At 43.9% G+C, this 25,842-nt stretch overlaps 2 protein-coding genes across 2 annotated transcripts; one reads left to right on the top strand and one right to left on the bottom strand.

Annotated features, from left to right (window-relative positions):
- The first annotated feature begins 2,329 nt into the window (after nucleotides 1-2,329).
- Nucleotides 2,330-13,575, top strand: LOC131709662 (interferon-induced very large GTPase 1-like). The gene is made up of 4 exons (XM_059012234.1): nucleotides 2,330-2,512; nucleotides 3,973-4,306; nucleotides 5,517-5,633; nucleotides 7,099-13,575. The coding sequence occupies exons 1-4, from the start codon at nucleotides 2,510-2,512 to the stop codon at nucleotides 11,754-11,756; spliced, it is 5,112 nt and encodes a 1,703-aa protein (XP_058868217.1). The 5' UTR covers nucleotides 2,330-2,509; the 3' UTR covers nucleotides 11,757-13,575.
- Nucleotides 13,576-15,379: 1,804 nt separating this feature from the next.
- prodh2 (proline dehydrogenase 2) lies at nucleotides 15,380-25,522 on the bottom strand. Its single transcript, XM_059012312.1, has 9 exons — nucleotides 24,183-25,522; nucleotides 23,533-23,726; nucleotides 21,614-21,740; nucleotides 20,630-20,794; nucleotides 19,214-19,360; nucleotides 18,772-18,938; nucleotides 18,288-18,398; nucleotides 16,707-16,795; nucleotides 15,380-15,751 (listed from the first exon to the last, which is right to left on the bottom strand). Exons 1-9 carry the CDS (start codon nucleotides 24,390-24,392, stop codon nucleotides 15,558-15,560), a joined length of 1,404 nt encoding a protein of 467 aa, XP_058868295.1. The 5' UTR covers nucleotides 24,393-25,522; the 3' UTR covers nucleotides 15,380-15,557.
- Between the last annotated feature and the right edge of the window lie 320 nt (nucleotides 25,523-25,842).

The raw sequence follows: 25,842 nt of genomic DNA on the forward strand, positions 1-25,842 counted from the left end.
TAATAATAATAATATTCCTAATCTACATTAATGATTTAGATTCTGGTATAGTAACTTGTTAAATTTGCAGACGACACAAAAATTGGAGGAGTGGCAAACACTGTTGCAGCAGCAAACATCATTCACAATGATCTAGACAGCATTCAGAACTGGGCAGACACATGGCAAATGACATTTAATAGAGAAAAGTGTAAAGTACTGCACGCAGGCAATAAAAATTTGCATTATAAATATCATATGGGAGATACTGAAATTGAAGAAGGGATCTATGAAAGACCTAGGAGTTTATGTTGACTCGGAAATGTCTTCATCTAGACAACGTGGGGAAGCTATAAAAAAGGCCAACAAGATGCTCGGATATGTTGTGAAAAGTGTTGAATTTAAATCGAGGGAAGTAATATTAAAACTTTACAATGCATTAGTAAGACCTCACCTAGAATACTGTGTTCAGTTCTGGTCACCTCATTACAAAAAGGATATTGCTGCTCTAAAAAGAGTGCGAAGAAGAGCAACCAGAATTATCCCGGGTTTAAAAGGCATGTCGAATGCAGACAGGCTAAAAGAATTGAATCTATTCAGTCTTGAACAAAGAAGACTATGCGGTGATCTGATTCAAGCATTCAAAATCCTAAAAGGTATAGACAATGTCGACACAGGGGACTGAAAAAAGAAACAAGGACCAGGAGTCACAAATGGAGATTAGATAAAGGGGCATTCAGAAAATAAAATAGGAGGCACTTTTTTACACAGAGAATTGTAAGGATCTGAAACCAACTCCCCAGTAATGTTGTTGAAGCTGACACCCTGGGATCCTTCAAGAAACCAAACAAGCAAGATGGGCCGAATGGCCTCCTCTCGCCTGTAAACTTTCTTATGTTCTTATCCGAGTGCTGACTGAATCTGGAAAACTACAAAGCGGTGTGTAATTCAATATGTTAACAGGGGAACATTATTCAGCAGCTTTCATTGGACTCTATGAAACTGAGGGAGTTCATTCTATATAGAGGGGGTGGAATTCAATATGTTAACAAGGGAACATTATTCAGCAGCTTTCATTGGACTCTATGAAGCTGAGTGAGTTCATTCTATATAGAGGGTGTGGAGTTCAATATGTTAACAAGGGAACATTATTCAGCAGCTTTCATTGGACTCTATGAAGCTGAGTGAGTTCATTCTATATAGAGGGTGTGGAATTCAATATGTTAACAAGGGAACATTATTCAGCAGGTTTCATTCGACTTTATGAATTAAAATGAGTTAATTCTATAGGGTGGTGTGACAGGGTGGCTGGGCGGTGACGTCAGACAGAAGCAGGAAGGAAGAACTCTGACACCAGGCACAGCAGTTTAAAGTAAATGACGCGGCTGGCTGCCGTTTTATTTACAAACAACAAAAAATACTAAATAAAAGGTTTAAACAAACACACTTTGCTCACAGAGCGAAAATAAATATTTTAAACAAAAACAAGTCATGAACACCAAATAAATGAAACAACACAGGTCAGACTGGACAGATTCCCTTCACTGTTCCTATGTCTATTTGTATTTAGTTTCGCTTTCACTCTCTCTCGCCTCTCTCTCCACTCTTAACACCCACACAGAGTGCAGCGAGCTGCAGGCTTTTATATCGTGGCCGAGGGGTTTAACTAGTTAGTAAGTATTCTATTACCCCTCGGCCACAATATGCACGAGTTTATTAACTGCTGTGGACGGGGCTACCCATCCACGCGAAACAAAACAAATCGGCTACGCAGTCATATTTATAAACAAAAAACATACAGCGCTTCGCCGACAAATCTAAATAATAAATACATAAACAAACACAAAATAACACGGGCGGAGGGGGAAACCCCGTTCTGAAAATAAATAAATGAATGTACAGGGCTCTCTACCACCCTGCTACAGGTGGTGATGCAAGCTTTTGGCCAGAGCTGTACAACACAGGATACAGCCGAGGTAAAGTAATGAGTTTCTTAAAAACACTGCAGGGGGTTCTGGAACACTTTTACTTGATGAAAACAAACTTGTTTTTAAAGCTTTCACTTTTCTAAAAATGACAAAAATATGAGTTGTAATCCGCACTTATTAGTTAAATATTAAAAAAGACTTTTAGCCTGATTAAACCGGCGATGATTCAATTTGTTGCATATTATTGTTCTACCATCATTCTGTTTATAATCATTATGTTATTACATTACCTACAAGTTTATTGGGTGCAAAGATCTTTTATTTTGTATTTTTATTTTTTTCTTTCTCCATGCTGTTGGCTGGCTGATTTCTTTATAACAAACTCAGACTCTGAAATCTTTACTTTAATCGCAGCTCAGACTGATTAATGACACTGGCCTTTGCCCTACTGTCCTGGCTGAGAAATCCTGGATCCATCTGAACCAAGATGGATAAACTGCCAAAGATGATTTAGAAGAGGGTCCAGAAACCAGCCAGGGACGCATCTCTAAAAGACGTTGAGCAAAAACATTCAGCCACTCAACTGAAAAACAGGACCAGTGATGGTAAATATGATAAATATGATTATTATCCTCTTCCTAACTGTCCTTCTCTCTGCATGCTTTAATAGTTACAGTAGATCACACTTTCCATTAAGTGTCACTAATTACTGTGCAGCAGTGTGAAGTAGTGGTCAGGGCTCTGGACTTCTGAAAGGAGGGTCGTGGGTTCAATCCCAGGTGGGGGACACTGCTGCTGTACCCTTGAACAAGGTACTTTACCTAGATTGCTCCAGTAAAAGCCCAGCTGTATAAATGGGTAATTGTATGTAAAAAATAATGTGATATCTTGTAATAATTGTAAGTTGCCCTGGATAAGGACGTCTGCTAAGAAATGTAATAATAATACTGTGCATTTACACAATAGTTACTTAGTAAATGCATGTGTACTTGCACACCACTGCAATGTTATTATGCATAGTTACAATGGACTTAATGATATAACCCTAACTCTAAATCTAAGCTTTTTCTGATACAATTGTGTACAGGTATATATGAAGTACAAAAAGATTTCCACATGAATCCATTGTAACTACTGTGTAAGGCAACGCGACTGCTTGCCCTCGTCTCTCCTGCGAGGGTTGGCGCGGTGAGCCAGGTTGTATAATAACTGGACATTCCGAATTGGGAGAAAAGCGGTTTAAAATAATTGCCGATTCCAAATTAAAATATATAAATAAAATAAAAAACTAACATTGTCTAAGACAGGCATTCATTCTGAATTAACACTGCTCGCTATCCCAGCCTGCCTTAGACACGTGATCAACATCATTTGTTACCAAGGAGCTTGTTATGAATCCAGGTAATTAAACCCACTTGAAGTAACGGGGCTGAATTCAAAACCAATGACTTCAGAGCTCAGAGGAAGGGCAGAAGAGATTCAGGGGAGATTCCTGTGGGAAAATCTGATATTATTATTATTATTATTATTATTATTAGTAGTTAGTTAGTTGTTTAGCAGACGCTTCTATCCAAAGTGACTTACAGAGACTAGGGGGTGATCTATTCAGATGCAGAGTCACTTACAATAGGACCTGTTTGTTTAACGTCTCATCCGAAGGATGGAGCAGCAGTGTGGAGTAGTGGTTAGGGCTCTGGACTCTTGACCGGAGGGTCGTGGGTTCAATCCCAGGTGGGGGACACTGCTGCTGTACCCTTGAGCAAGGTACTTTACCTAGATTGCTCCAGTAAAAACCCAACTGTATAAATGGGGAATTGTATGTAAAAATAATGTAATATCTGAATAATGTATAATGTGATATCATGCAACAATTGTAAGTCACCCTGGATAAGGGCATCTGCTAATAAATAAATAATAATAATGGAGCACAAGGAGGTGAAGTGACTTGCTCAGGATCACACACAGTTGAACCGGGAACCTCCTGGTATCAAGCCCTTGTCTTTAACTGCTGGACCACCAAGCCTATCTCTGTGGAGTCTGACTGTGCCTCTTTCTGTCCCTGTAGGATAACAGGATCGCCGGTGTGGCGCTAAAGACCGCTGACCCCTTGGCTGTTCTTCGGAAGCAGAAGGCCACGCTCATTGCAGTCCTGATCACTGACCCGAGCCACGTCCTGCAGCACGCCCACTCGAAAGAGCTCATCCCTGATCGGACGTACTTCAAAATCAAGGAAAAGGAAGACCCCTCTGAGAAGATTGTGGACCTCGTGGACTACATTATCAGCAGCAGCAGTGACAAGGCTCAGGAGTTCTTGGATTTGCTCAGTAGTCTCCGCAGGGATTATCCCAATTTACCTGTGGAACTCGAAAGCTCTCCCTCCCCCATCCCTGACTCACCGGGTGAGTCCTGTTGTATTCGTATGTAGGGCTGTAATTTCTTCAAAGTAAAGTAAATGGCTTGTTCACTGCACTTCACCGTCTAAAAATAGGCATTTCAAGATATGTCACTGTAGATATAACTGGTTGTAACTATTCTATTTCATATTGTATTCTAGTAGTATTATTATTTGCACTGACTGTAAACTACACTTTATTTAGCAGCAGGGTGGAGTAGTGGTTAGGTCTCTGGACTCTTGACCGGAGGGTTGTGGGTTCAATCCCAGGTGGGCGACACTGCTGCTGTACCCTTGAGCAAGATACTTTACCTAGATTGCTCCAGTAAAAACCCAACTGTATAAATGGGTAATTGTATGTAAAAATAATGTGATATCTTGTAACAATTGTAAGTTGCCCTGGACAAGGGCATTTGCTAAGAAATAAATCTGCTAAGAAATATTTAAATATGAAGCTTGCATTGTAACCCTGCGTTGCCCTGTAACACCTGTAGTCACGTTGGATAAAGGCGTCCGCCAAATAAATAAATAATAATAATAATATTTCCCCGATTTAAACATTAATATTTATTAAAGCAGAAAAAAAATAGCTTTGTCAAATTCAAAAATGGATCATTTTCTCTGGAGTTTATTATACAACAAATGTTCCTAAATATTGAAATGCTTACCTGAAATGCAGTAAATGCTAAATTGTAGACTTACTGCATTTCAGGCAAGATTTCGGTTTTTTTATGTCCACCTTTTAAAGACATTCTATTTTAACCATCAGTGAATTATTAAACAAAATAAAAACATTGTAAGGAAATCGTGCAGCTCTGTGCAGTGTGTGTTCAATCATTTACCGGAAGCAAACTGAACCGGCTGCCAGATTCCTAAATGCAGTGTGTCAATAAGACAAACGTTTGCCGTATTTTTTTAAAGTGATAAAAATGTATTTATCCTATTCTTTCAGGAAAGTTTCACAGGGAACTACATATTATACAGCAATGTGTTCATTTCATAGAAATTTTGATCAATGTGAAGAAAATACAGCCTTATCGGTAATTTACAGCATATTGGTCTCTTTAGAGTGGTAATTTAACAGATAGAACATTATAGAAACTGTATTTTTATTATTATTATTTTTAAAGAGCTTATTAATACAAACTTTAACTGGCAGAATAATCGCAGAGCCTTGTTTCAGTGTTATTTTTTTCTTTCTTTCTTCTGTTTATCAGGTGGCAATGCGAGGGTTCAGACGGGGAGCCCCAAAAAGGACTCTGAAGAAAGCAGCCAATCAGCCGGCTCAGGGGACGCCGTTCCCCAAAATCAAACACGCAAAGCCACACCCACAGGTCAGTGTTTGTGTGATACAGCCGCATACCTGTCAACACTGAGCTTTCAAAATAAGGGACGGTGTACATAAGTGTAAGTTTGGCAGGGGAGGGGTTAAATACGCCCCGACCAACAATCACAGGTGTGGCCATTCCCAAATTAGGTAATTGAGCGCTTTTACTGCAGTTTCTAGTCTCCGAGTCTCATTCCTGATGGATAACACCTAGAGCTGTGACACTACCCTGCCACTGGGAGACTGTGGTGAAGAGCTCAAAGAAGCCCTCGCTGGTAGGGCTACCATATGACTCCATGTATACTAGGACTGTTTTGGGATAGTTCAGTCTTTTCAACTCACACCCCAGTGCATTCTGGTAAGTGTAGTCCTGCTGTGAAAGGTACCTGAGACTGGTAAAACGTCCCAGAATGCATTGGGATGTGAGTTTAAAAGCCCGAACTGTCCCAGTGAACATGGAGTCATATGTGAAAGGATAGCGTCAGTAACAAGACTGAGAGTCTGCAGTGAAAGCACTGTTGCACATGTTGATTGCAGCAAGAACACAAATAAACAAACAAACAAACAAGGCACAGGGGCCAAAATAAAGGGTTTAAACAAAATAGCACAGACAGTTCAAAATAAAAATACCTGTAGGCTGGTCATTGAACGTCACTAGATGCTTCACAAACACTCACCTCAAACTCCTCCAACAAACAAAGGATTTGGGGCTTCCTTTATACTATGTGGGTGGGACTTGATTGATGATCAATTATTCAATCAAGACCCAGCTACATGCCACACATGTATTTAACCCCATCCCTGCTAAACTTAAACACAAAACCACACAAACCCACTATTTACATGTGCAGGCCTTCTGCCCTGTCACAGGTTACCATGACTCCATGTACACTAGGACTTGTTTAAACTCACACCCCAGTGCATTCTGGTAAATGTAGTCCTGTTGTGAAAGGTCCCCGAGACAAGGCTCCAGAATGCATTGCGAGGAGAGCTGCAAAGCCTGAACTGTCCCGGTGAACATGGAGTCATATGGTAACCTGAATGCTTTTCTGTTACAGGCTTCCCCTGGGTCCTAAAGACTGATAAATACAGACAGGGAATTGCACTGCGGGAACTGTGATTTTAGAACCTGAAATGTTAACGAGGAAAATTACTTTAGCAAAAGAGCTGTCAGGGAGAAGGGCCCAAAATAAGGGAAACTCCTGGTAAATAAGGGAGAGTTGACAGGTCTACAGTGGGAGGCTGAGCTGGGACTTGAACCCAAGTTCTCTGGTCACCCAGCCCACAGATTTTTGTTTGTGAAATAATTTGGTGGGCCATTTAAAAACAAATGAAAAAATCCAGTTACTCCCAGAAACAGACTGAAGATTCAGTACAGCTCTTCATCATCAGATCAGTAACTCTTTTTGCTTAATGTCTGAATAAACGTGAATCTGATTGCTTTATACGATATATTTTATTGTGTCTTGCAGGAGAAGGTCTACAGGAATTGCTGTTGCAATTAGGACTGGAAAGAAACCTCACTTTAAGCGCAGTCCTTGAGATTGGCACAGAGAGTGTAACAGAAGAACCGATCCGGTCTCTAACAGATCTGCCTCGGGGTTTTCTGAAAACCCTGATGATGATGAGTGTGAAAGCAAGAAGTACCAGACGTCGAGCTCCTAAACTAGACGTGAAATCATCATCATCTTCTTTTAATATTGATGATATTATAGGTGGCAATCGTGGTGACCTAATCAATCCGCTGGATCTCATCACAGCGCTCTTTCTGTGCGCCAACAGCTTCCTGCAGCAGGAACTGATGTCAAAAATGTCGCTGTGCCAGTTTGCTGTACCTCTCTTGCTCCCTGACTGTAGCACCAATCAGTGTACATTAATGCTGTGGGCCATGCGAGACATTGTGAAGAAGTGGAGGCCCCACTCACTAGCAGAGACGGGAGGGTTTGTGGAAGAGAATATAGTCCGCACTGCCATGCCAATGATCTCTTTTGTCAGGCTGGGCGACTGCAGTCTGTCCAAATCACAGATTCTGAATCAGGTTCTCAGTAACCCCCAGCAGCACCATGATTTCTTCATCCATCGTGATATGGAGTGTGGGGATGTTGCTCGGAGAATTTCAGATGGTATAGTTGAGATCAGCTGGTACCTTCCTTGTGGAAAAAATAGTTTAGACATCTTTCCTGAAGCAGTATCCATTGCTAACCTTCGTGGAGACGTTAGTTCCTTTCCAACGCAGTTATGTTTTCTAAAACAATCATCATGCGCGGTCTTTGTATTCTTCAGTAACCTTGGAGAAGAGGAGTACAAGTTACTGGCCTCCTTTGCAACTGTGAAAGACAGACTGTTTTTGGTTTTTAACTCTCAGGGTAAACCACAGCAGGAAACCCTGAAACACATGGACAAATTGAAATCAGAGTTACAGTTAGAAAAAAGACAGTTCTTGGTTAAGAACAGACAGATCGATGACGGTCAGTTAACGAAGAACCTGCGCTCCGCAATGAAAATAATCGCACAGCAGAGGCCACACAAAATTACAATAGAAGGCATGTCTGGCATGGCAGAGGAATTGAAGATTGCTGTAGATGAAGAGAGCCCCGAATGTCAGGTTGGAAAGAAACTCGCAGAAGAGATCACTGCCAAAATAGACAACGTTCTGCAATTTAAGAAGAAACAGCTACCATTGCAAGGTGAAGACTGGAAGAAACTGTCCGAGTTAGAGAAAGAGCAGTGCAGGCTGCGAAAGGCAGGAGACCAGCCTATTGAAGAGTATCAGCGCCAGCTCCAAAGAGAAAAAGAGGAACTGCAAGAAAAACAAAACAAGCATGGTATAACTGAAGCAATGAGCTGTTTCATATCTGCCATATCGCGCCCAAACAAACTAGAGAGGTCCTTTTTTCTCAAGTGGATGAGGCTGAAATTGGATGATATAGCACGAGAAAACCTTTCTGATCTCCGTGATCAATACAAAGAACAATGTGGTGCGGGTCAGGTAACTGGAGACAAAAAGAAAAATACTAAGTTGGATCAGCTGATATCAAACAGCTCTTTAGGAGTTGAGAATTTCATGCGTGAAATCGGACAGATTTATGAAGCAGCGTGCTCCCTTCCCGACGACCCTGAATCTCATCAGCAATTTAAAACGCTTCCCAGCATTGTGGCTGATCTGCTGTTGGACGGCTTCCCTCTTGAGCTGGTGGATGGAGATGCATCAAATATCCCTGTAAGGTGGGTGACTGATGTTCTAAATGAGTTCCACAGGAAAGTCCAACACAAGAGCAGGGTGCTGGTTGTAACAGTGTTGGGAGTCCAAAGCACTGGGAAGACTACCCTCCTCAACACAATGTTCGGGGTTCAGTTTGCAGTTAGCAGTGGCAGATGCATGAGAGGAGCCTTCATGCTGTTAATCCAAGTCAAAGAGAATCTCAAAGAAGAGCTGAACTGTGATTTCATTCTGTTAATTGACGCAGGTCTAAAATTCCTAGAAAACAGTTACGAACATAATAACGAGCTTGCAACTCTGGTGACTGGGCTGAGTGATATTGTTATAATGGAAAACTCCACAGAGATAGAAGATATTCTGCAAATAATGGTACACGCCTTTCTTAGAATGGAGAAAATGGAGAAGAAACCAACACTGCACTTTGTGCACCAGGATGCAAGGGCTGTGTTACCCCGTGACAGAAACACCAGCGAGAGGAAAAAGACTCTGCTGCAGATGAACGAAACGACACAAGCAGCTGCCATGATGGAAAACATCAATCTCAACATAAAATTCAGTGATGTTATGGAGTACAACGCAGATAGTAATAACTGGTACATCCCTGGACTGTGGAACGGTAGCCCACCAATGGCACCAGTGAACACCGGCTACAGTGAAACTGTGTACAGGTTCAAGAAGACCTTGATCCAAGTCCTGACATCCAAAGAACAGAAACCTCCTGCACCAATCCCAGAGTTCCTTGAGTGGCTGGGGAGTTTGTGGAAAGCCGTTAAATACGAGAACTTCAGCTTTAGATTCAGAAATATTCGAGTGGCTGAGGCTTACAGTAATCTGTGTGTTGAATACGATAAATGGGAGTGGGACTTCCAAAAGCACATGTACAACTGGCTGGGGAACGATGAGACAAGGATTACTCAAATCATCAGGCATTCGCAAAACCTCGACGCCTGTTTCAGCAATATTAAAGCCAACGCTTCGAAAGAACTGAGATCTCAAGAAGAGAAAATGCTGGAGAAGTTGACCGAATATTACGTTAAAGGCGGCAGGCATGTTAAGCTGGTAGAAAGCTACAGAGCAGCCTTTGAGAACAGGATTAAAACTCTCGGGACTAAAATCGAAAACTCTTTGACCAACCAGTGCATGACAGAGGTACATTTTCAAAAAGCAATTAAGCAGGTGCATGACATCAATGGAAAATATAAAGCAGCATTAGAAGAAAGAGTATCGCAACTTCTCCAGGACTGCCGGGAAATAAATGAAGATTTATCCGATGAGCAGCTGACGAACAAATTTGAAAAGATGTGGGAAGGCGCAGTGTCCGCACTGAAGTTTCGAGGTGTAGAGAAGAGAGACGTTGTATCAAACGTCTTTAACCAACTGATGAAACAATTAGAAAGACACAGAGGTGCAGCAAGGATGGCGTTAAATGAGGTCAGCGACTTGACCAAATGCGGAGTAACGCAATTTAACTCAACTGAGAAACACTTTGAACCCGCTTGGATAAATAAACAAAAACGCTTCTTTAATATGTTCGTCATGTCCTCCAAACAGGAAGCAAACCAGATGGCACAATCCCTGCTAGAACAGTTCAAACAGTTCATTTCGGTCCAAAACGGCAAGAAACCTATTGACTACCACGACACCTACGCCACAAAGCTCCTGGAAATGATAGACTTGAAGCTGAAGGCAAGTCAGATGCTAAAGACCAACGCCCAGTTTGAAGTTGATCTGAAGCTACACATCTGTGGGTTTGCTGCCAGGGAGTTCCAACAGATGCACGAAGATTACATGGAAAATAAAGACCCCTGGATGCAACTGGAAAAGTTCAGACCGCAGTACTGTTCTGACTTCATAGATCTTTATCATGAGAAAGATCTGAGCCTAAATAAGGCTGAAGAATTCACTGAGCGCTGCCTCAAGCCTGGAGTAAGGAAGTATGTCAGAAAATCCCTTGGGATGTTTATAGCAGGCGAAACTGTCAATTCCGTACGCTCTGTGAAATACAGCAACCGGTCATTTTTCCAGCATGACATTTTGAAACAGTTGCTGGTTGAAAACAACTGTAAAAACTATGTGGCTTATATCAGAAACTACAAAGATTTTGTCAAGAGTAAGATGTTTGATTTTGTCCTATTGCGTTTTTCAAAAAACGTCGTCTCCGATTTCGAAGCGAAGAACCTTGAGACAATAACGGACAAAATACAGGCAGCGGTTGAAAAAGAAAAGCAAGAGGAGAATAAAACCACGACGACGTTCATTCAAAACGTCTGCGTGGGCCTGAGCCAGGATTTTGTGATCTCCATAGACGACCTCGGACTGAAACTTTTCCTGGACAAAGCAGACACTAATAAATTCGGCGAATATCTTCAGAAGTTTGTAAATGACATGAAGGCCTCTCTGTGCGTCGAATTTTCTAAAGAGAGCGATCTCAAGGAGAAACTCAACAGCCTGCCTTTCAGTTTGCAGGATGAGCTGTTTGGTATCATGTTTGGTTGTGGAAAGCAGTGTCCGTTCTGTGGGGTCCCCTGCGAGGCTGGATTAAAATACCACAGAGAGCACCACGCATTGGTGCACCGACCACTGGCACTGAGTGGGAATAAAATGGATCCTGACAAACCAACATGCACGTCGCTTGTAAAAAGTGAGAGAACGTTTCAGAACAGCGACACGGATTGGAAGACTCATCCCTACAAAGACTATCGGAGATTCTACCCCGACTGGAACATTGCCTCCGAACCCAGCATCGAACCCTCCGACTACTGGAAGTACGTGCTCGTCACATTTAATAAAGAGTTTGCAAACGAGTACGGAGAAAACCCTGCTGACATCCCTGCAGAATGGAAAGACGTGACCCAAGAGCAAGCGATGAAGAGCCTAAATGAGGTGTTTAACTCAAAATACATCACCTAGCAGAACACAGAAACAGAATTGTATAGTAAAAAAAAAAAAAAATTCTTCTGATTTTTATTCTGAAATTTAAACAGTAGCTTCAATAATTATACTGAAGCAGAGCGTGTTTTATTGTAACTGAATCAAAGGACATACCGTATTCCTTCGAATTTAAGACGCAGCTCAAACCCTCAATTTGAGGAAAAAATAAAACATTCAAATAAATCAATGCATTTACAAGGACACAACCTCAATTATGCGTATGGAGGCAGTTTGAGGCCGTCTGTTATCACACAGAGCATCACAGTTATGTGCTGCTTCTCCTTTCCAGTGATGGTTACTCACATCTGTTTTTCTCCCAGTTTGTGAACTGTGGTGTTGCTTGGCATGTCGAAAAATACAGGGGTCTGATCAGCATCATTATTATTTATTTCTTAGCAGACACCCTTATCCAGGGCGACTTACAGTCGTAAACAAATACATTTAAAGAATCACAGTACAAGTAATAATACAATTAAGAGCAAGATAAATACAATGACTTTGGTTCTAGCAAGTACAAGTATGACAAAATACGATTCAATAAGGGAGCAGATAAGTGTCAGTGATAGTTGCATCAGGATCTCATATCTGTCCACGCTGGTACTGTTAGAAACGTTGAAATTGTAAAAGCTTCTCTTTGAATTCCTCAGGAAGCTAAAGACGCTGCTTGTATGTCACTGTGAGAGGGGGTGTGGGTGATTCACTGATTTACAGGGGAGTCAGAAATGTCTTTGAGACGCCACACAGTGACCCAGGAGCAAGCAGTGAAGAGCCTAAAAGAGGATTTATTATCAGCACGGTGTGTAATTATGACACTCTAAGAGTTGCTACCAGCAATGGTATCGCCCTGAGATACTGGACGTGTAGAAATAATACCGGTAGTTCATAATCAAAAGGAGAAATAAAAAAGGCAAACAAACACTAAATAAAACTACAAAGAAAAGTGGTGCTTTAAGCAGGGTCTCGCCACCTCCGCTAGCCTGCGAGGAGCGATGTGCAAGGACACTGTTTTGTTCCCTCAGTACACTTTTACGAGGTTCCCCAGATCCCCCTGAGCTCAGGGACTGGACTGTAGCAGTATGGGAAATCAAACAAACTCAACTCGAGTGGCTGTCTTGCTCAGCCGCCTCCTCTGCTGCCTTTAGGTAGGCTGTGCTGCCACCTGCTGCTTTATCAGGCACTGGCAGTCTCTTTCCTTATTTTATCCAGCCCATAGACTTCCACTCTCTGTATCAGGCAGCAGTGTGGTGTAGTGGTTAGGGCTCTGGACTCTTGACCGGAGGGTTGTAGATTCAATCCCAGGTGGGGGGACACTGCTGCTGTACCCATTGAGCAAGGTACTTTACCTAGATTGCTCCAGTAAAAACCCAACTGTATAAATGGGGAATTGTATGTAAAAATAATGTGATATATTGTAACAACTGTAAGTCGCCCTGGATAAGGGTGTCTGCTAAGAAATAAATAATAAATAAGTTAAACTGGCCAGAGTTTCTGCTGGATGGTAGCCTGCTATGGGCCACCCAAGGTTGCTCGTCCCCCCTCTGCTGTTGCTGCAGAGTCACTTCCAATAGGACCTCGTTTGTTTTACGTCTCAGCCGAAGGACAAATCACACACACACACGGAGTCAGTGGCTGAGCCAGGACTTGAACCTTCTTGTATCAAGACCTTGTTTCTTTAACAACTAGACCAGCAAGCCTGTGTACAACTCCACCGGTAACATCCACAACTGTATAATCTTTTTAATTGCATTAGTAAGTGTGTTTACCTTCAGTGTAAATGTTTTTAATTGTTGTCATTAAGTGTGGGCAATTGAGTGATTGTCAATCAAGCCCTTTATTTGTTTAAACATTTGGATGTGTTCCTGTGTTTGTTTTCTTCGTAATAAAAGTGAACTACAGTATTTCGAGTGTCTGTTTTCCTGCAGGTGACCAAGCCTTGACTGTGACGCTCCCTTATCACACATTCCAATAGACACATAAAAAAGAAACAGTTCCAGTAAAACACAATAATAATAAAACACTCAGCATGATTGCAAACCCCATAAAAAAAAAGATAAGGGAATAATACAAATAAAAAATAAAAAAAACAACAACTGTCACACAATTTGAACGAAACGAGGAAAGCTGTTCGGTGACCCTAGCAGTTCGGATTCTCCAGACAAACAAGCGTCTGAAAGGCAGGTTTTAAAATGATCAGTACTGAATACCAGAGGAGCGACAGAACCCAGGACCACTCAAAACGAATGAAGCAAAAACACCAGCAAATACTGAGTAGTGAAGTTGCTTTCCAACACAGAACAGTTTTACAGAAATTGATTGAAATAATATGCGATCATGTATTTTTCTTTTAATTGCAGATTCTGCTATAGAACCCTTATAATAGTTTCCCACAGTAAAAGCACAGCAAAGTGTAATAAACCACAGTGAAGGCATGATAAAGAATAGGGAAGCATTGTAAAGCACACAGAGGTGCGGTAAAGCATAGAGAAGTATTGTAAAGCACAGAGAGGTGTGGTAAAGCATAGGGAAGCATTGTAAAGCACAGAGAGGTCTGGTAAAGCATAGGGAAGCATTGTAAAGCACAGAGAGGTCTGGTAAAGCATAGGGAAGCATTGTAAAGCACAGAGAGGTCTGGTAAAGCATAGGGAAGCATTGTAAAGCACAGATAGGTGCGGTAAAGCATAGAGAAGTATTGTAAAGCACAGAGAGGTCTGGTAAAGCACAGGGAAGCATTGTAAAGCACAGAGGTATGGTAAAGCATAGGGAAGCATTGTAAAGCACAGAGGTCTGGTAAAGCATAGGGAAGCATTGTAAAGCACAGAGAGGTCTGGTAAAGCATAGGGAAGCATTGTAAAGCACAGAGAGGTGTGGTAAAGCATAGGGAAGCATTGTAAAGCACAGAGAGGTGTGGTAAAGCATAGGGAAGCATTGTAAAGCACAGAGAGGTCTGGTAAAGCATAGGGAAGCATTGTAAAGCATAGGGAAGCATTGTAAAGCACAGGTCTGGTAAAGCATAGGGAAGCATTGTAAAGCATATTAAAGTAAATAAACCTTGGTAAACTTTTCATGTTTTGAAATTGAACTCCACTGAGTCAGTTTTTACATAATTAGAGAACCACTTCTGTGGGACTATCAAAAATATCACACCACAGTTATATATATATATATATATATATATATATATATATATATATATATATATATATATATATAGCTCTGGCCAAAAGTGCTGCTTCGCTGTGTAGAATTAACTAATTTTGCTTCATGAATTCAAATGAAACCTGCTGAATAATGTTATGTTAACATTGAATTACACACTGATTTACAGTTTCCATGTACGCAATAAAAAACTGACACAAACTAAAAAATGTGACATTTTGAAATGTAACATGAAATACTACTGTCCTAGTATTATGGCTTCTAGTAGACTTTTTAGTGATATCATTTTGCAGTTTCTTTGATTACATGATGTTAAATAAAATATCTAAATTATATATATATATATATATATATATTAATCCTAAAATTCTAGGTGATGATACAAGGCTTTTGGCCGTCTGTACAGCGATATTCTAGGCTGCACTAAAACTAAAACATCCAGTTCCTTTTTCTGTCATTTTCAATGCTTTATTTTTTATTGCCCAATTCATAAGACACAGTCACGGTTACATTCTAATACACAGATTGGTGATGCGGGACTGTCGCGGCAGAGGGGCGATGCTCAGAGCGTTATCTGCGTGGTCGGTGCTGGGATAGTATCGGCATGTCTCTCTCCAGACGAGTCTATAGTGTTCCTCCAGCGGGCCCCGAGCTGCGTCTCAGCACTCTTCTCCAGAGCTCTCTCCGGAGCAGCTCCCTCTCTTTCCTGATCCCCAGCAACACCGTGCGGTTCTCCTGTGCCCTCCGAACGAGGTAGGGGAGCACGGAGTCGATGGAGCCATACGGGATGGACTTGTAGATAGCGTAGCCCTCCTGACCTGAGAGAGAGAGGGAGAGAGGAAGAGAGAGAGAGGGAGGGAGAGAGAGGAGAGGTGTTACAGCAGAGTCTATAGAGCCCTACAGGATGGACTTGCACACAGAGTAGCCCTTCTGACCTGAGAGAGAGAGGGAGGAGAGGGGGAGAGGGATAGAGAGGAAGAGAGAGAGAGGGAGAGGGAGGGGGAGAGAGGAGAGGTGTTACAGCACAGAGTCTATAGAGCCCTACAGGATGGACTTGTACACAGCATAGCCCTTCTGACCTGAGAGAGAGAGGGAGGAGAGGGGGAGAGGGATAGAGAGGAAGAGAGAGAGAGGGAGAGAGAGGGAGGGAGAGAGAGGAGAGGTGTTACAGCACAGAGTCTATAGAGCCCTACAGGATGGACTTGTACACAGAGTAGCCCTCCTGACCTGAGAGAGAGAGGGAGGAGAGGGGGAGAGGGATAGAGAGGAAGAGAGAGAGAGGGAGGTAGAGAGAGGAGAGGTGTTACAGCACAGAGTCTATAGAGCTCTACAGGATGGACTTGTACACAGAGTAGCCCTCCTGACCTGAGAGAGAGAGGGAGGAGAGGGGGAGAGGGATAGAGAGGAAGAGAGAGAGAGAGAGAGGGAGAGAGAGGAGAGGTGTTACAGCACAGAGTCTATAGAGCCCTACAGGATGGACTTGTACACAGAGTAGCCCTCCTGACCTGAGAGAGAGGCGTTACAGCACAGTCTATAGAACCTTATGGTAGAGAACTGAATACAGCAGATCTGAGAGACAAGAGAGAAGAGTCTATAGAGTCGTACTGGAGAGGAAGAGGGAGGGAGTGTTAGAGTTGGGGCTGGGGGTTAGGGATGGGGTTAGGTGTTATAAGACTGAGTGTCTATAGGGAGGGAGGATAGAACTTCAGTATCCAGACAGTTTATTTTCATTGCGCTACATTGACTGAGCAGCTCTGCGGTTCACTGGCATACCGAGGGTTAACGAGACGTGGTCACACATTCCCAGGAGCTGTCCGAAACAAACACACGCACCGTCCTTGGGGATTCCCAACTCCTGCATCCTGCAGGAATTAAATAATAAAAAAAAAAAACATTTAAAAAGACCCAGTAAAACAACATTGAGACAGAATGAATGTGAAACCTGGACATCATTATTATTATTATTATTATTATTATTATTATTATTATTATTATTATTATTATTATTATTATTATTATTATTATTATTATTATTATTATTATTATTATTATTATTATTATTGAGCTTGCAGCATCAATGTGCAGCAGTGTGGAGTAGTGGTTAGGGCTCTGGACTCTTGACCGGAGGGTCGTGGGTTCAATCCCAGGTGGGGGACACTGCTGCTGTACCCTTGAGCAAGGTACTTTACCTAGATTGCTCCAGTAAAAACCCAACTGTACAAATGGGGAATTGTATGTAAAAATAATGTGATATCTTGTAACAATTGTAAGTCGCTCTGGATAAGGACGTCTGCTAAGAAGTAAATTATAATAATAATAATCATCAACGTACACCTGGAGGAAGTGTTTTTTTTTTAAATAACCACCAGATGGGGGTGTGGTATAACTAGCGGTAACAGTGAGTTACTAAATGGATACAGTTTCATCCTCATAGTCCCAGACTGAGGGCACAGAAGCTACAGTTATGCAAGAGAAAGTAAGCTCTCCACCTGATTAGAGAGAAACTCCGGACATTTCAAAACAGCTCTGGACAAAAATTTTGCATCCCCTTACAGAATCAACTAATTCTGCTTCATGAAGTCGAATGAAACCTGCCAACCAATGTTCCCTTGTTAACATATCAAATTACACATCGCTTTGTAGTTTTCCCATCTACTTAACGGAAAAAACTGACAAAAACAGATTTGACGTTTCGAAATCTAACATGAAATACTACTGTACTACTATTATGGCTTCCGGTAGACTTTCTTTTCTGGCAATATCATTTTTTAGTTTCTTAGATTACATGATGTAAGGTATAGACAATGTCGACCCAGGGGACTTTTTCGACCTGAAAAAAGAAACAAGGACCAGGGGTCACAAGTGGAGATTAGATAAAGGGGCATTCAGAACAGAAAATAGGAGGCACTTTTTTACACAGAGAATTGTGAGGGTCTGGAACCAACTCCCCAGTAATGTTGTTGAAGCTGACACCCTGGGATCCTTCAAGAAGCTGCTTGATGAGATTCTGGGATCAATAAGCTACTAACAACCAAACGAGCAAGATGGGCTGAATGACCTCCTCTCGTTTGTAAACTTTCTTATGATGTGAAATAAAAGATCGAAATTATGTTCATATAGTTCTAGGTGATGCAAAACTTTTGGCCAGAGCTGTACTAGAAGTCATACAAGCCGACAAACATATTGAATCTGTTTTATAGATCCTGTTGTGGTTTAAAACGTTTCCAATGATCTACACTCAGAGATATTGTAAGTGTAGCTGCTGCTAGAAGGTCCAATGGGGGCGGGGGACGTGTGTTGTTCATTGTGTGGTAGTGCTGTCTGATTGGCCGGTGAGAGTTTGAAGGGCGATACCTTTTCATGGCGTGTTTGACGGAGTCCTCGTTGTGGCTCGCGATGATGATGCTGTATTGCTTACTGTCCTTCGCTATCAAATCCAGCATCATATCCAGGGACTGGTGATAGCTGCAGAGAGACAGTCAAGCAGGGAAACAGGGAGACAGAGAGACAGACAGCGAGACAGATAGACAGAGAGACAGACAGAGAGAGACAGGCAGAGAGACAGGCAGACAGACATACAGACAGACATACAGACAGGCAGACAGAGAGACAGACAGAGAGACACGCAGAGAGACAGCGAGACAGACAGACAGGCAGACATACATACAGACAAACAGGCAGACAGACAGACAGACAGACGCAGACAGTCAGAGACAGACAGAGAGACACGCAGACAGACAGACAGAGACAGATGACAGAAAATTAAATATCATAAAGTATACAGTATAATTAAAAGTATGTTTCAATCTCATTGCTGAATGCTAGGTGTCTAGCTGACCTGTGATTGGTGCTCTCCCATGATTGGTGGATGGGGTCGGGGTAGCTCTGCTCATTGGCCAGCTTCCTCTCCTTGTCCATGTATGCGCCCCGAACCAGCTTCACCCCGAAACAGAACCGCTCTCGAACCGCGACAGAGAGATCAGCAGAGAGGAGCGAGAACGAGTCCTGAGAGGGGAGGGGGGAAGAGAGACAGAGAGAGAGAGATGAAGGAGAGAGAGACAGAGAGAGAGAGAGAGAGACAGAGACAGAGAGAGAGAGAATATAAACTGTACAGCTTCTGGAAATTATCCTTTATATTTCTCAGAGGTGTAAACATTAGTGTCTTGAATTCTCAGAGGGGTTGTAAACTTTACAATAACAAATCACAGACAGGGTGTAAACTTCACAATTATAATCCACTGACGTGGTGTAAATTTTACAATTGTAAATTGAAGACAGACCTTTAAATAGCACTGATAAGTGTTCCAAATCCAGGGCTCTGATTGGTTAAACTTCTTCATCATCGCCATGGTTACGAGTGTGAGGGCGGGGTTTATGTAGGTGTATTCGGCATCGACCAGAACTCGAACCTCTTGACACTTAGCGTACTGCGGGGGTGAGAGTGAGGGGGTGAGAGATGGAGGGAGTGAGAGTGAGGGGGTGAGAGACGAAGGGAGTGAGAATGAGAGAGTGAGGAGGTGAGACAGAGGGAGTGAGAGTGAGGGAGTGAGAGACGGAGGGAGAGACGAAGGGAGTGAGAGTGAGGGGGTGAGAGATGAAGGGAGTGAGTGAGGGAGAGAGAGACGAAGGGAGTGAGAGTGAGGTGGTGAGAGACGAAGGGAGTGAGAATGAGAGAGTGAGGGGGTGAGAGATGGAGGGAGTGAGAGTGAGGGAGAGAGAGACGAAGGGAGTGAGAATGAGAGAGTGAGGGGGTGAGAGACAGAGGGAGTGAGAGTGAGGGAGTGAGAGACGGAGGGAGTGGGAGTGAGAGACGAAGGGAGTGAGAGACGGAGGGAGAGACGAAGGGAGTGAGAGTGAGGGGGTGAGAGATGAAGGGAGTGAGTGAGGGAGAGAGAGACGAAGGGAGTGAGAGTGAGGGAGTGAGAGACGGAGGGAGTGAGAGTGAGGGGGTGAGACGGAGGGAGAGACGAAGGGAGTGAGAGTGAGGGGGTGAGAGACGAAGGGAGTGAGTGAGGGAGAGAGACAAAGGGAGTGAGAGTGAGGGAGTGAGAGGCGGAGGGAGTGAGAGTGAGGGAGTGAGAGATGGAGGGAGTGAGAGTGAGGGGGTGAGAGACGAAGGGAGTGAGAATGAGAGAGTGAGGGGGTGAGACAGAGGGAGTGAGAGTGAGGGAGTGAGAGACGGAGGGAGTGGGAGTGAGAGACGAAGGGAGTGAGAGACGGAGGGAGAGACGAAGGGAGTGAGAGTGAGGGGGTGAGAGATGAAGGGAGTGAGTGAGGGAGAGAGAGACGAAGGGAGTGAGAGTGAGGGGGTGAGAGACGAAGGGAGTGAGAATGAGAGAGTGAGGGGGTGAGAGATGGAGGGAGTGAGAGTGAGGGAGAGAGAGACGAAGGGAGTGAGAATGAGAGAGTGGGGGTGAGAGACAGAGGGAGTGAGAGTGAGGGAGAGAGAGACGGAGGGAGTGGGAGTGAGAGACGAAGGGAGTGAGAGACGGAGGGAGAGACGAAGGGAGTGAGAGTGAGGGGGTGAGAGACGAAGGGAGTGAGTGAGGGAGAGAGAGACAGAGAGACAGAGGGAGAGAGAGTGAGGGAGTGAGAGTTGGAGGGAGTTAGGGGGGCAAATAGAGAAGAACAAAAAAACAATATTTTCAAGAATGTTTCTTTCTCCCCTCTCCACTCCCTTCCCTCTCCCCTCTCACCTCTCCTACACGGTGAAGCCTCCTCAGCCCACACAAAAAGTGACCCGCCTCGCCGTCACTCAGCCCTGAGAACCTCACTTCCTGTCCCTCCATGGAGTGCAGCAGACGCGTCAGAGAGAACTGCTCCGAGAGACCCGGGTGCGAGAGCAGGACTGCGATTCGCTTCTGAAAGGGGAGGAGGAGAGAGAGGGTGCTAGGGAAACGAAACAGCATCTATCTGTCCGTCTGTCTCAGTATCCTGTTCGACCGCCGGTGAGCCGTCTGTCTGTCAAACTGATTTACAATACAATACAATATTTATTAATGTAGCACCTTTCATTAAAGGACTGCAAAACGCTTTAACACAATAAAACAGCAGTGAAAAGAAAAAGAAATATACAAAACAAATATTAAAAGGTTAAAAAAGCTATGGGCACTCTGTGTATCAACTCCATGTATAACATGTTTCTGAGTGTGGGGTGTGTCTCCCTCACCTCGTTACAAAAAGGATATTGCTGCTCTAGAAAGAGTGCAAAGAAGAGCGACCAGAATTATCCCGGGTTTAAAAGGCATGTCGTATGCAGACAGGCTAAAAGAATTGAATCTATTCAGTCTTGAACAAAGAAGACTACGCAGTGATCTGATTCAAACATTCAAAATCCTAAAAGGTATTGACAATGTCGACCCAGGGGACTTTTTCGACCTGAAAAAAGAAACAAGGACCAGGGGTCACAAGTGGAGATTAGATAAAGGGGCATTCAGAACAGAAAATAGGAGGCACTTTTTTACACAGAGAATCGTGAGGTTCTGGAACCAACTCTCCAGTAATGTTGTTGAAGCTGACACCCTGGGATCCTTCAAGAAGCTGCTTGATGAGATTCTGGGATCAATAAGCTACTAACAACCAAACAAGCAAGATGCATATTATTACTGAAACTAAACTGAGTCAAGCAGACAAATGTGTTGTAAGTATAGCTGCTGCTAATAGCCCCTCCCCTCACTCACACACAGCTCAGCGCTCAGCAGGGCTGTCACTTTGAGTTGCATCATGGGAGATGTAGTCTTTGCACCGCTCTTGGAGATCCGCACACAATCCAACATGGCTGCCAGATTCTCATCGTACTGCTGCTCCCTGAAACACAGACAAACACTGAGACACAGACACCGAGACACAAACACAGACACTGAGACACAGACACAGAGACACTGACACACAGACACCGAGACACAAACACAGACACTGAGACACAGACACCAAGACACTGAGACACAGACACCGAGACACAGGCACTGAGACACAGACACTGACACACAAACACAGACATCGAGACACAGACACTGAGACACAGACACCGAGACACTGAGACACAGACACCGAGACACAGGCACTGAGACACAGACACTGACACACAAACACAGACACCGAGACACAGACACTGAGACACAGGCACCGAGACACTGAGACACAGACACTGACACACAAACACAGACACCGAGACACAGACACTGAGACACAGACACCGAGACACAGGCACTGATACACAGACACTGACACACAAACACAGACACCGAGACACAGACACCGAGACACTGAGACACAGACACCGAGACACAGGCACTGAGACACAGACACTGACACACAAACACAGACACCGAGACACAAACACAGACACTGAGACACAAACACAGATACTGAGAAACAGGCACTGAGACACAAACACAGGCACTGAGACACAGACACCGAGACACAGACACAGACACAGGCACTGAGACACCGAGACACAAACACAGACACTGAGACACAAACACAGATACTGAGACACAGGCACTGAGACACAAACACAGGCACTGAGACATACACTGAGACACACACAAACACCAAGACACTGAGACACAGATAGACAGAGATACAAACACTGAGACAGACACCGAGATACAGAGACACAGAGACATAAACACAGCCACTGAGACGGATACAGACACTGAGACACAGACACTGAGAGAGACACAGCGACACAGACACACTGTGTAAGTCTGTAACTGGGGAGGGTAAAGGATATACAGTATGTGTTGCATGATGGCTTTTCCAAACTCTTGGAGTGTGTGTGTGAGCGCGAGCGAGTGTGGTTGCAGTGTGTATCTCAGTGTGTGCGTCTCTCACCCCCTCACTCTCACTCCCTTCGTCTCTCCCTCCGTCTCTCACCCCCTCACTCTCACTCCCTCCATCTCTCACTCCCTCACTCTCACTCCCTTCGTCTCTCTCTCCCTCACTCACTCCCTTCATCTCTCACCCCCTCACTCTCACTCCCTTTGTCTCTCCCTCCATCTCTCACTCCCTTCGTCTCTCACTCCCTCACTCTCACTCCCTCCGTCTCTCACTCCCTCACTCTCACTCCCTCTGTCTCTCACCCCCTCACTCTCTCATTCTCACTCCCTTCGTCTCTCTCTCCCTCACTCACTCCCTTTGTCTCTCACCCCTCACTCTCACTTCCTCCATCTCTCACCCCCTCACTCTCACCCCCGCAGTACGCTAAGTGTCAAGAGGTTCGAGTTCTGGTCGATGCCGAATACACCTACATAAACCCCGCCCTCACACTCGTAACCATGGCGATGATGAAGAAGTTTAACCAATCAGAGCCCTGGATTTGGAACACCTATCAGTGCTATTTAAAGGTCTGTCTTCAATTTACAATTGTAAAATTTACACCACGTCAGTGGATTATAATTGTGAAGTTTACATCCTGTCTGTGATTTGTTATTGTAAAGTTTACAACCCCTCTGAGAATTCAAGACACTAATGTTTACACCTCTGAGAAATATAAAGGATCATTTCCAGAAGCTGTACAGTTTATATTCTCTCTCTCTCTGTCTCTCTCTCTCTCTCTCTCTCTCTCTCTCTCTCTCTCTCTCTCTCTCTCGCTCACCCCTCCCTGTTCTCTCCAAGGTCCTCCTCGATCGGCACGGCCAGCATGGGCCTCATTCCCATCATGCTCAGCTTGTCCATGGCAACGCGGATCTCTAGGACCGTCTCCCCGGCAACGAACTGTCCATACGCTGTCGCCCTCATGAGGAGGGAGAAGAGACGGGGCCCGAGGAGCGAACGAGAGAACGAGAGGAGCTGGGGAGAGAGAGAGAGAGAGAGAGGTAGGTGAGAGGGTGGTATGCTGTTAGGAGTGTCACAGTGTGTGATGAACAGAGTGAGAGAGGAGTGAAGGAGTGCTGTCAGCTGTGTGTGACGAGCTGAAGGGGTGAGGAGTGTGAGAGAGGAGTGTGAGAGAAGTGAGAGGAGTCGAGTAAGAAGAGTGAGAGGAGAGAGGAATGAGAGAGTAAGAGGAGTGTGAGAGAGGAGTGGAGTGAGAGTGGAGTGTGATAGGAATGAGAGGAGTTGAGTGAGGAGTGTGAGGAGAGTAAGAAGAGTGTGAGTGAGGAGTGAGGAGTGTGGCTGAATGAAAGAAGTGAGGAGTGTTAGAGAGAGGAGTGTGAGAGGAGTTGAGTGGGGAGAGTGTGTGTGAGGAGAGAGAGTGAGAGTGTGAGGAGTGAGAGTGAGGAGTGAGAGAGAGAGGAGTGCCCTCACCTTGTCGCAGTGTGTGACGAGCACAGGGACGGAGCACAGTCTGAAGACAGTCAGCGCTCTCACGATCTCACTCGTCCGCTTCAGACGAAACGCGCGGCCATCGTCAAAGCTTGGGGTCGTCGCGGGGTCAGCGCACAGCATTCTGACAAATCCGGGCGAGGAGGAGAGAGGCGAGGCTCTCCTGAGAGAGGAGGAGAGGAGCCAGCGCATCCCTCCCTCCGTCTGTCTCTGCAAGCCTGTATGTGTGTCTGTCTGTGAGACTGCGTCTGTCTGTGTGTATAAATGAGTCTGTCTGTCTGTAACTGTCTGTCTGTGAATGTGAGTCTGTGCGACACTGTCTGTCTGTGAGACTGTCTAAATGTCTGTCTGAGGCTGTGTGTGTGTGTGTGTATGAGAATCTGTCTGTCTATAAGACTGTCCGAGTGTCTGTCTGTGGCTGTGTGTGTGTGTGTGTGTGTGTGTATGGGAATCTGTCTGTCTGTGAGACTGTCCGAGTGTCTGTCTGAGGCTGTGTGTGTCTGTGAGAATCTGTCTGTCTGTCTGTGACTGTCCGAGTGTCTGTCTGAGGCTGTGTGTGTGTGTGTGTGTGTGTGTGTGTATGAGAATCTGTCTGTCTGTGAGACTGTCCGAGTGTCTGTCTGAGGCTGTGTGTGTGTGTGTGTGTGTGTGTGTGTGTGTGTGTGTATGAGAATCTGTCTGTCTGTGAGACTGTCCGAGTGTCTGTCTGAGGCTGTGTGTGTGTGTGTGAGAATCTGTCTGTCTGTCTGTGAGACTGTCCGAGTGTCTGTCTGGGGCTGTGTGTGTGTGTGTGTGTGTGTGTGTGTGTGTGTGTGTATGAGAATCTGTCTGTCTGTGAGACTGTCCGAGTGTCTGTCTGAGGCTGTGTGTGTGTGTGTGAGAATCTGTCTGTCTGTCTGTGAGACTGTCCGAGTGTCTGTCTGAGGCTGTGTGTGTGTATGAGAACCTGTCTGTCTGAGGCTGTGGTTCTGTGTGACACCGCCTGTCTATCTAAGTTTTGCTTATTTTTGTATAAATTAGACTGTCTACAAAAACTGCTTCAATAACAGAAAACTAAGATAATTTTAATATTCACAGATCTAAGTAGTTGATGTTCCCTTAAAAAAAAAAAAAAAAAACCTTTCTTCTTTACAGTTCAAACTTTCTCGGCTACCAGTGAACCTTCAAAACACTAAATTTAAAGAAAAAAAAACAAAAATCAAAAAAATATTGAACGAAAACATAAAAACCACTTCTACAAACAGCAGTAGTATAGGAAAGATATGTACATGTTAAAATATATATATATATATCTGTGTACTTATCTCTCCGGACAGACAGAAATGCAGACAGTTGATTGATGGCTGGTGGCAGTTCTTATTTTAAAAGGTTTTTGGGTTGAAATTCAGTTGCGTTTTTGTAGAGAACGAGGGTTAATAATTATTTGAACTAATCGAGGAAGATAATATTTGAATAGACCGTACACGCCTCCCCTCTCTCTCTCTCTCTGTCCCTCCTCCCTCTTACAGGCATTTGCTACAAAAATTGAAAAGATAAAATGACATTTTCATAGATTTTTAAAACTATTATTATTATTATGGGCTGTCCCTATACTTTTTGATTATCATTGCAGTTACTTCAATGCTGTGTTTAATTCAATTGT

The sequence above is a fragment of the Acipenser ruthenus genome, chromosome 44 (genome assembly GCF_902713425.1).
Source record: "Acipenser ruthenus chromosome 44, fAciRut3.2 maternal haplotype, whole genome shotgun sequence".
NCBI classification, from domain to species: domain Eukaryota; kingdom Metazoa; phylum Chordata; class Actinopteri; order Acipenseriformes; family Acipenseridae; genus Acipenser; species Acipenser ruthenus.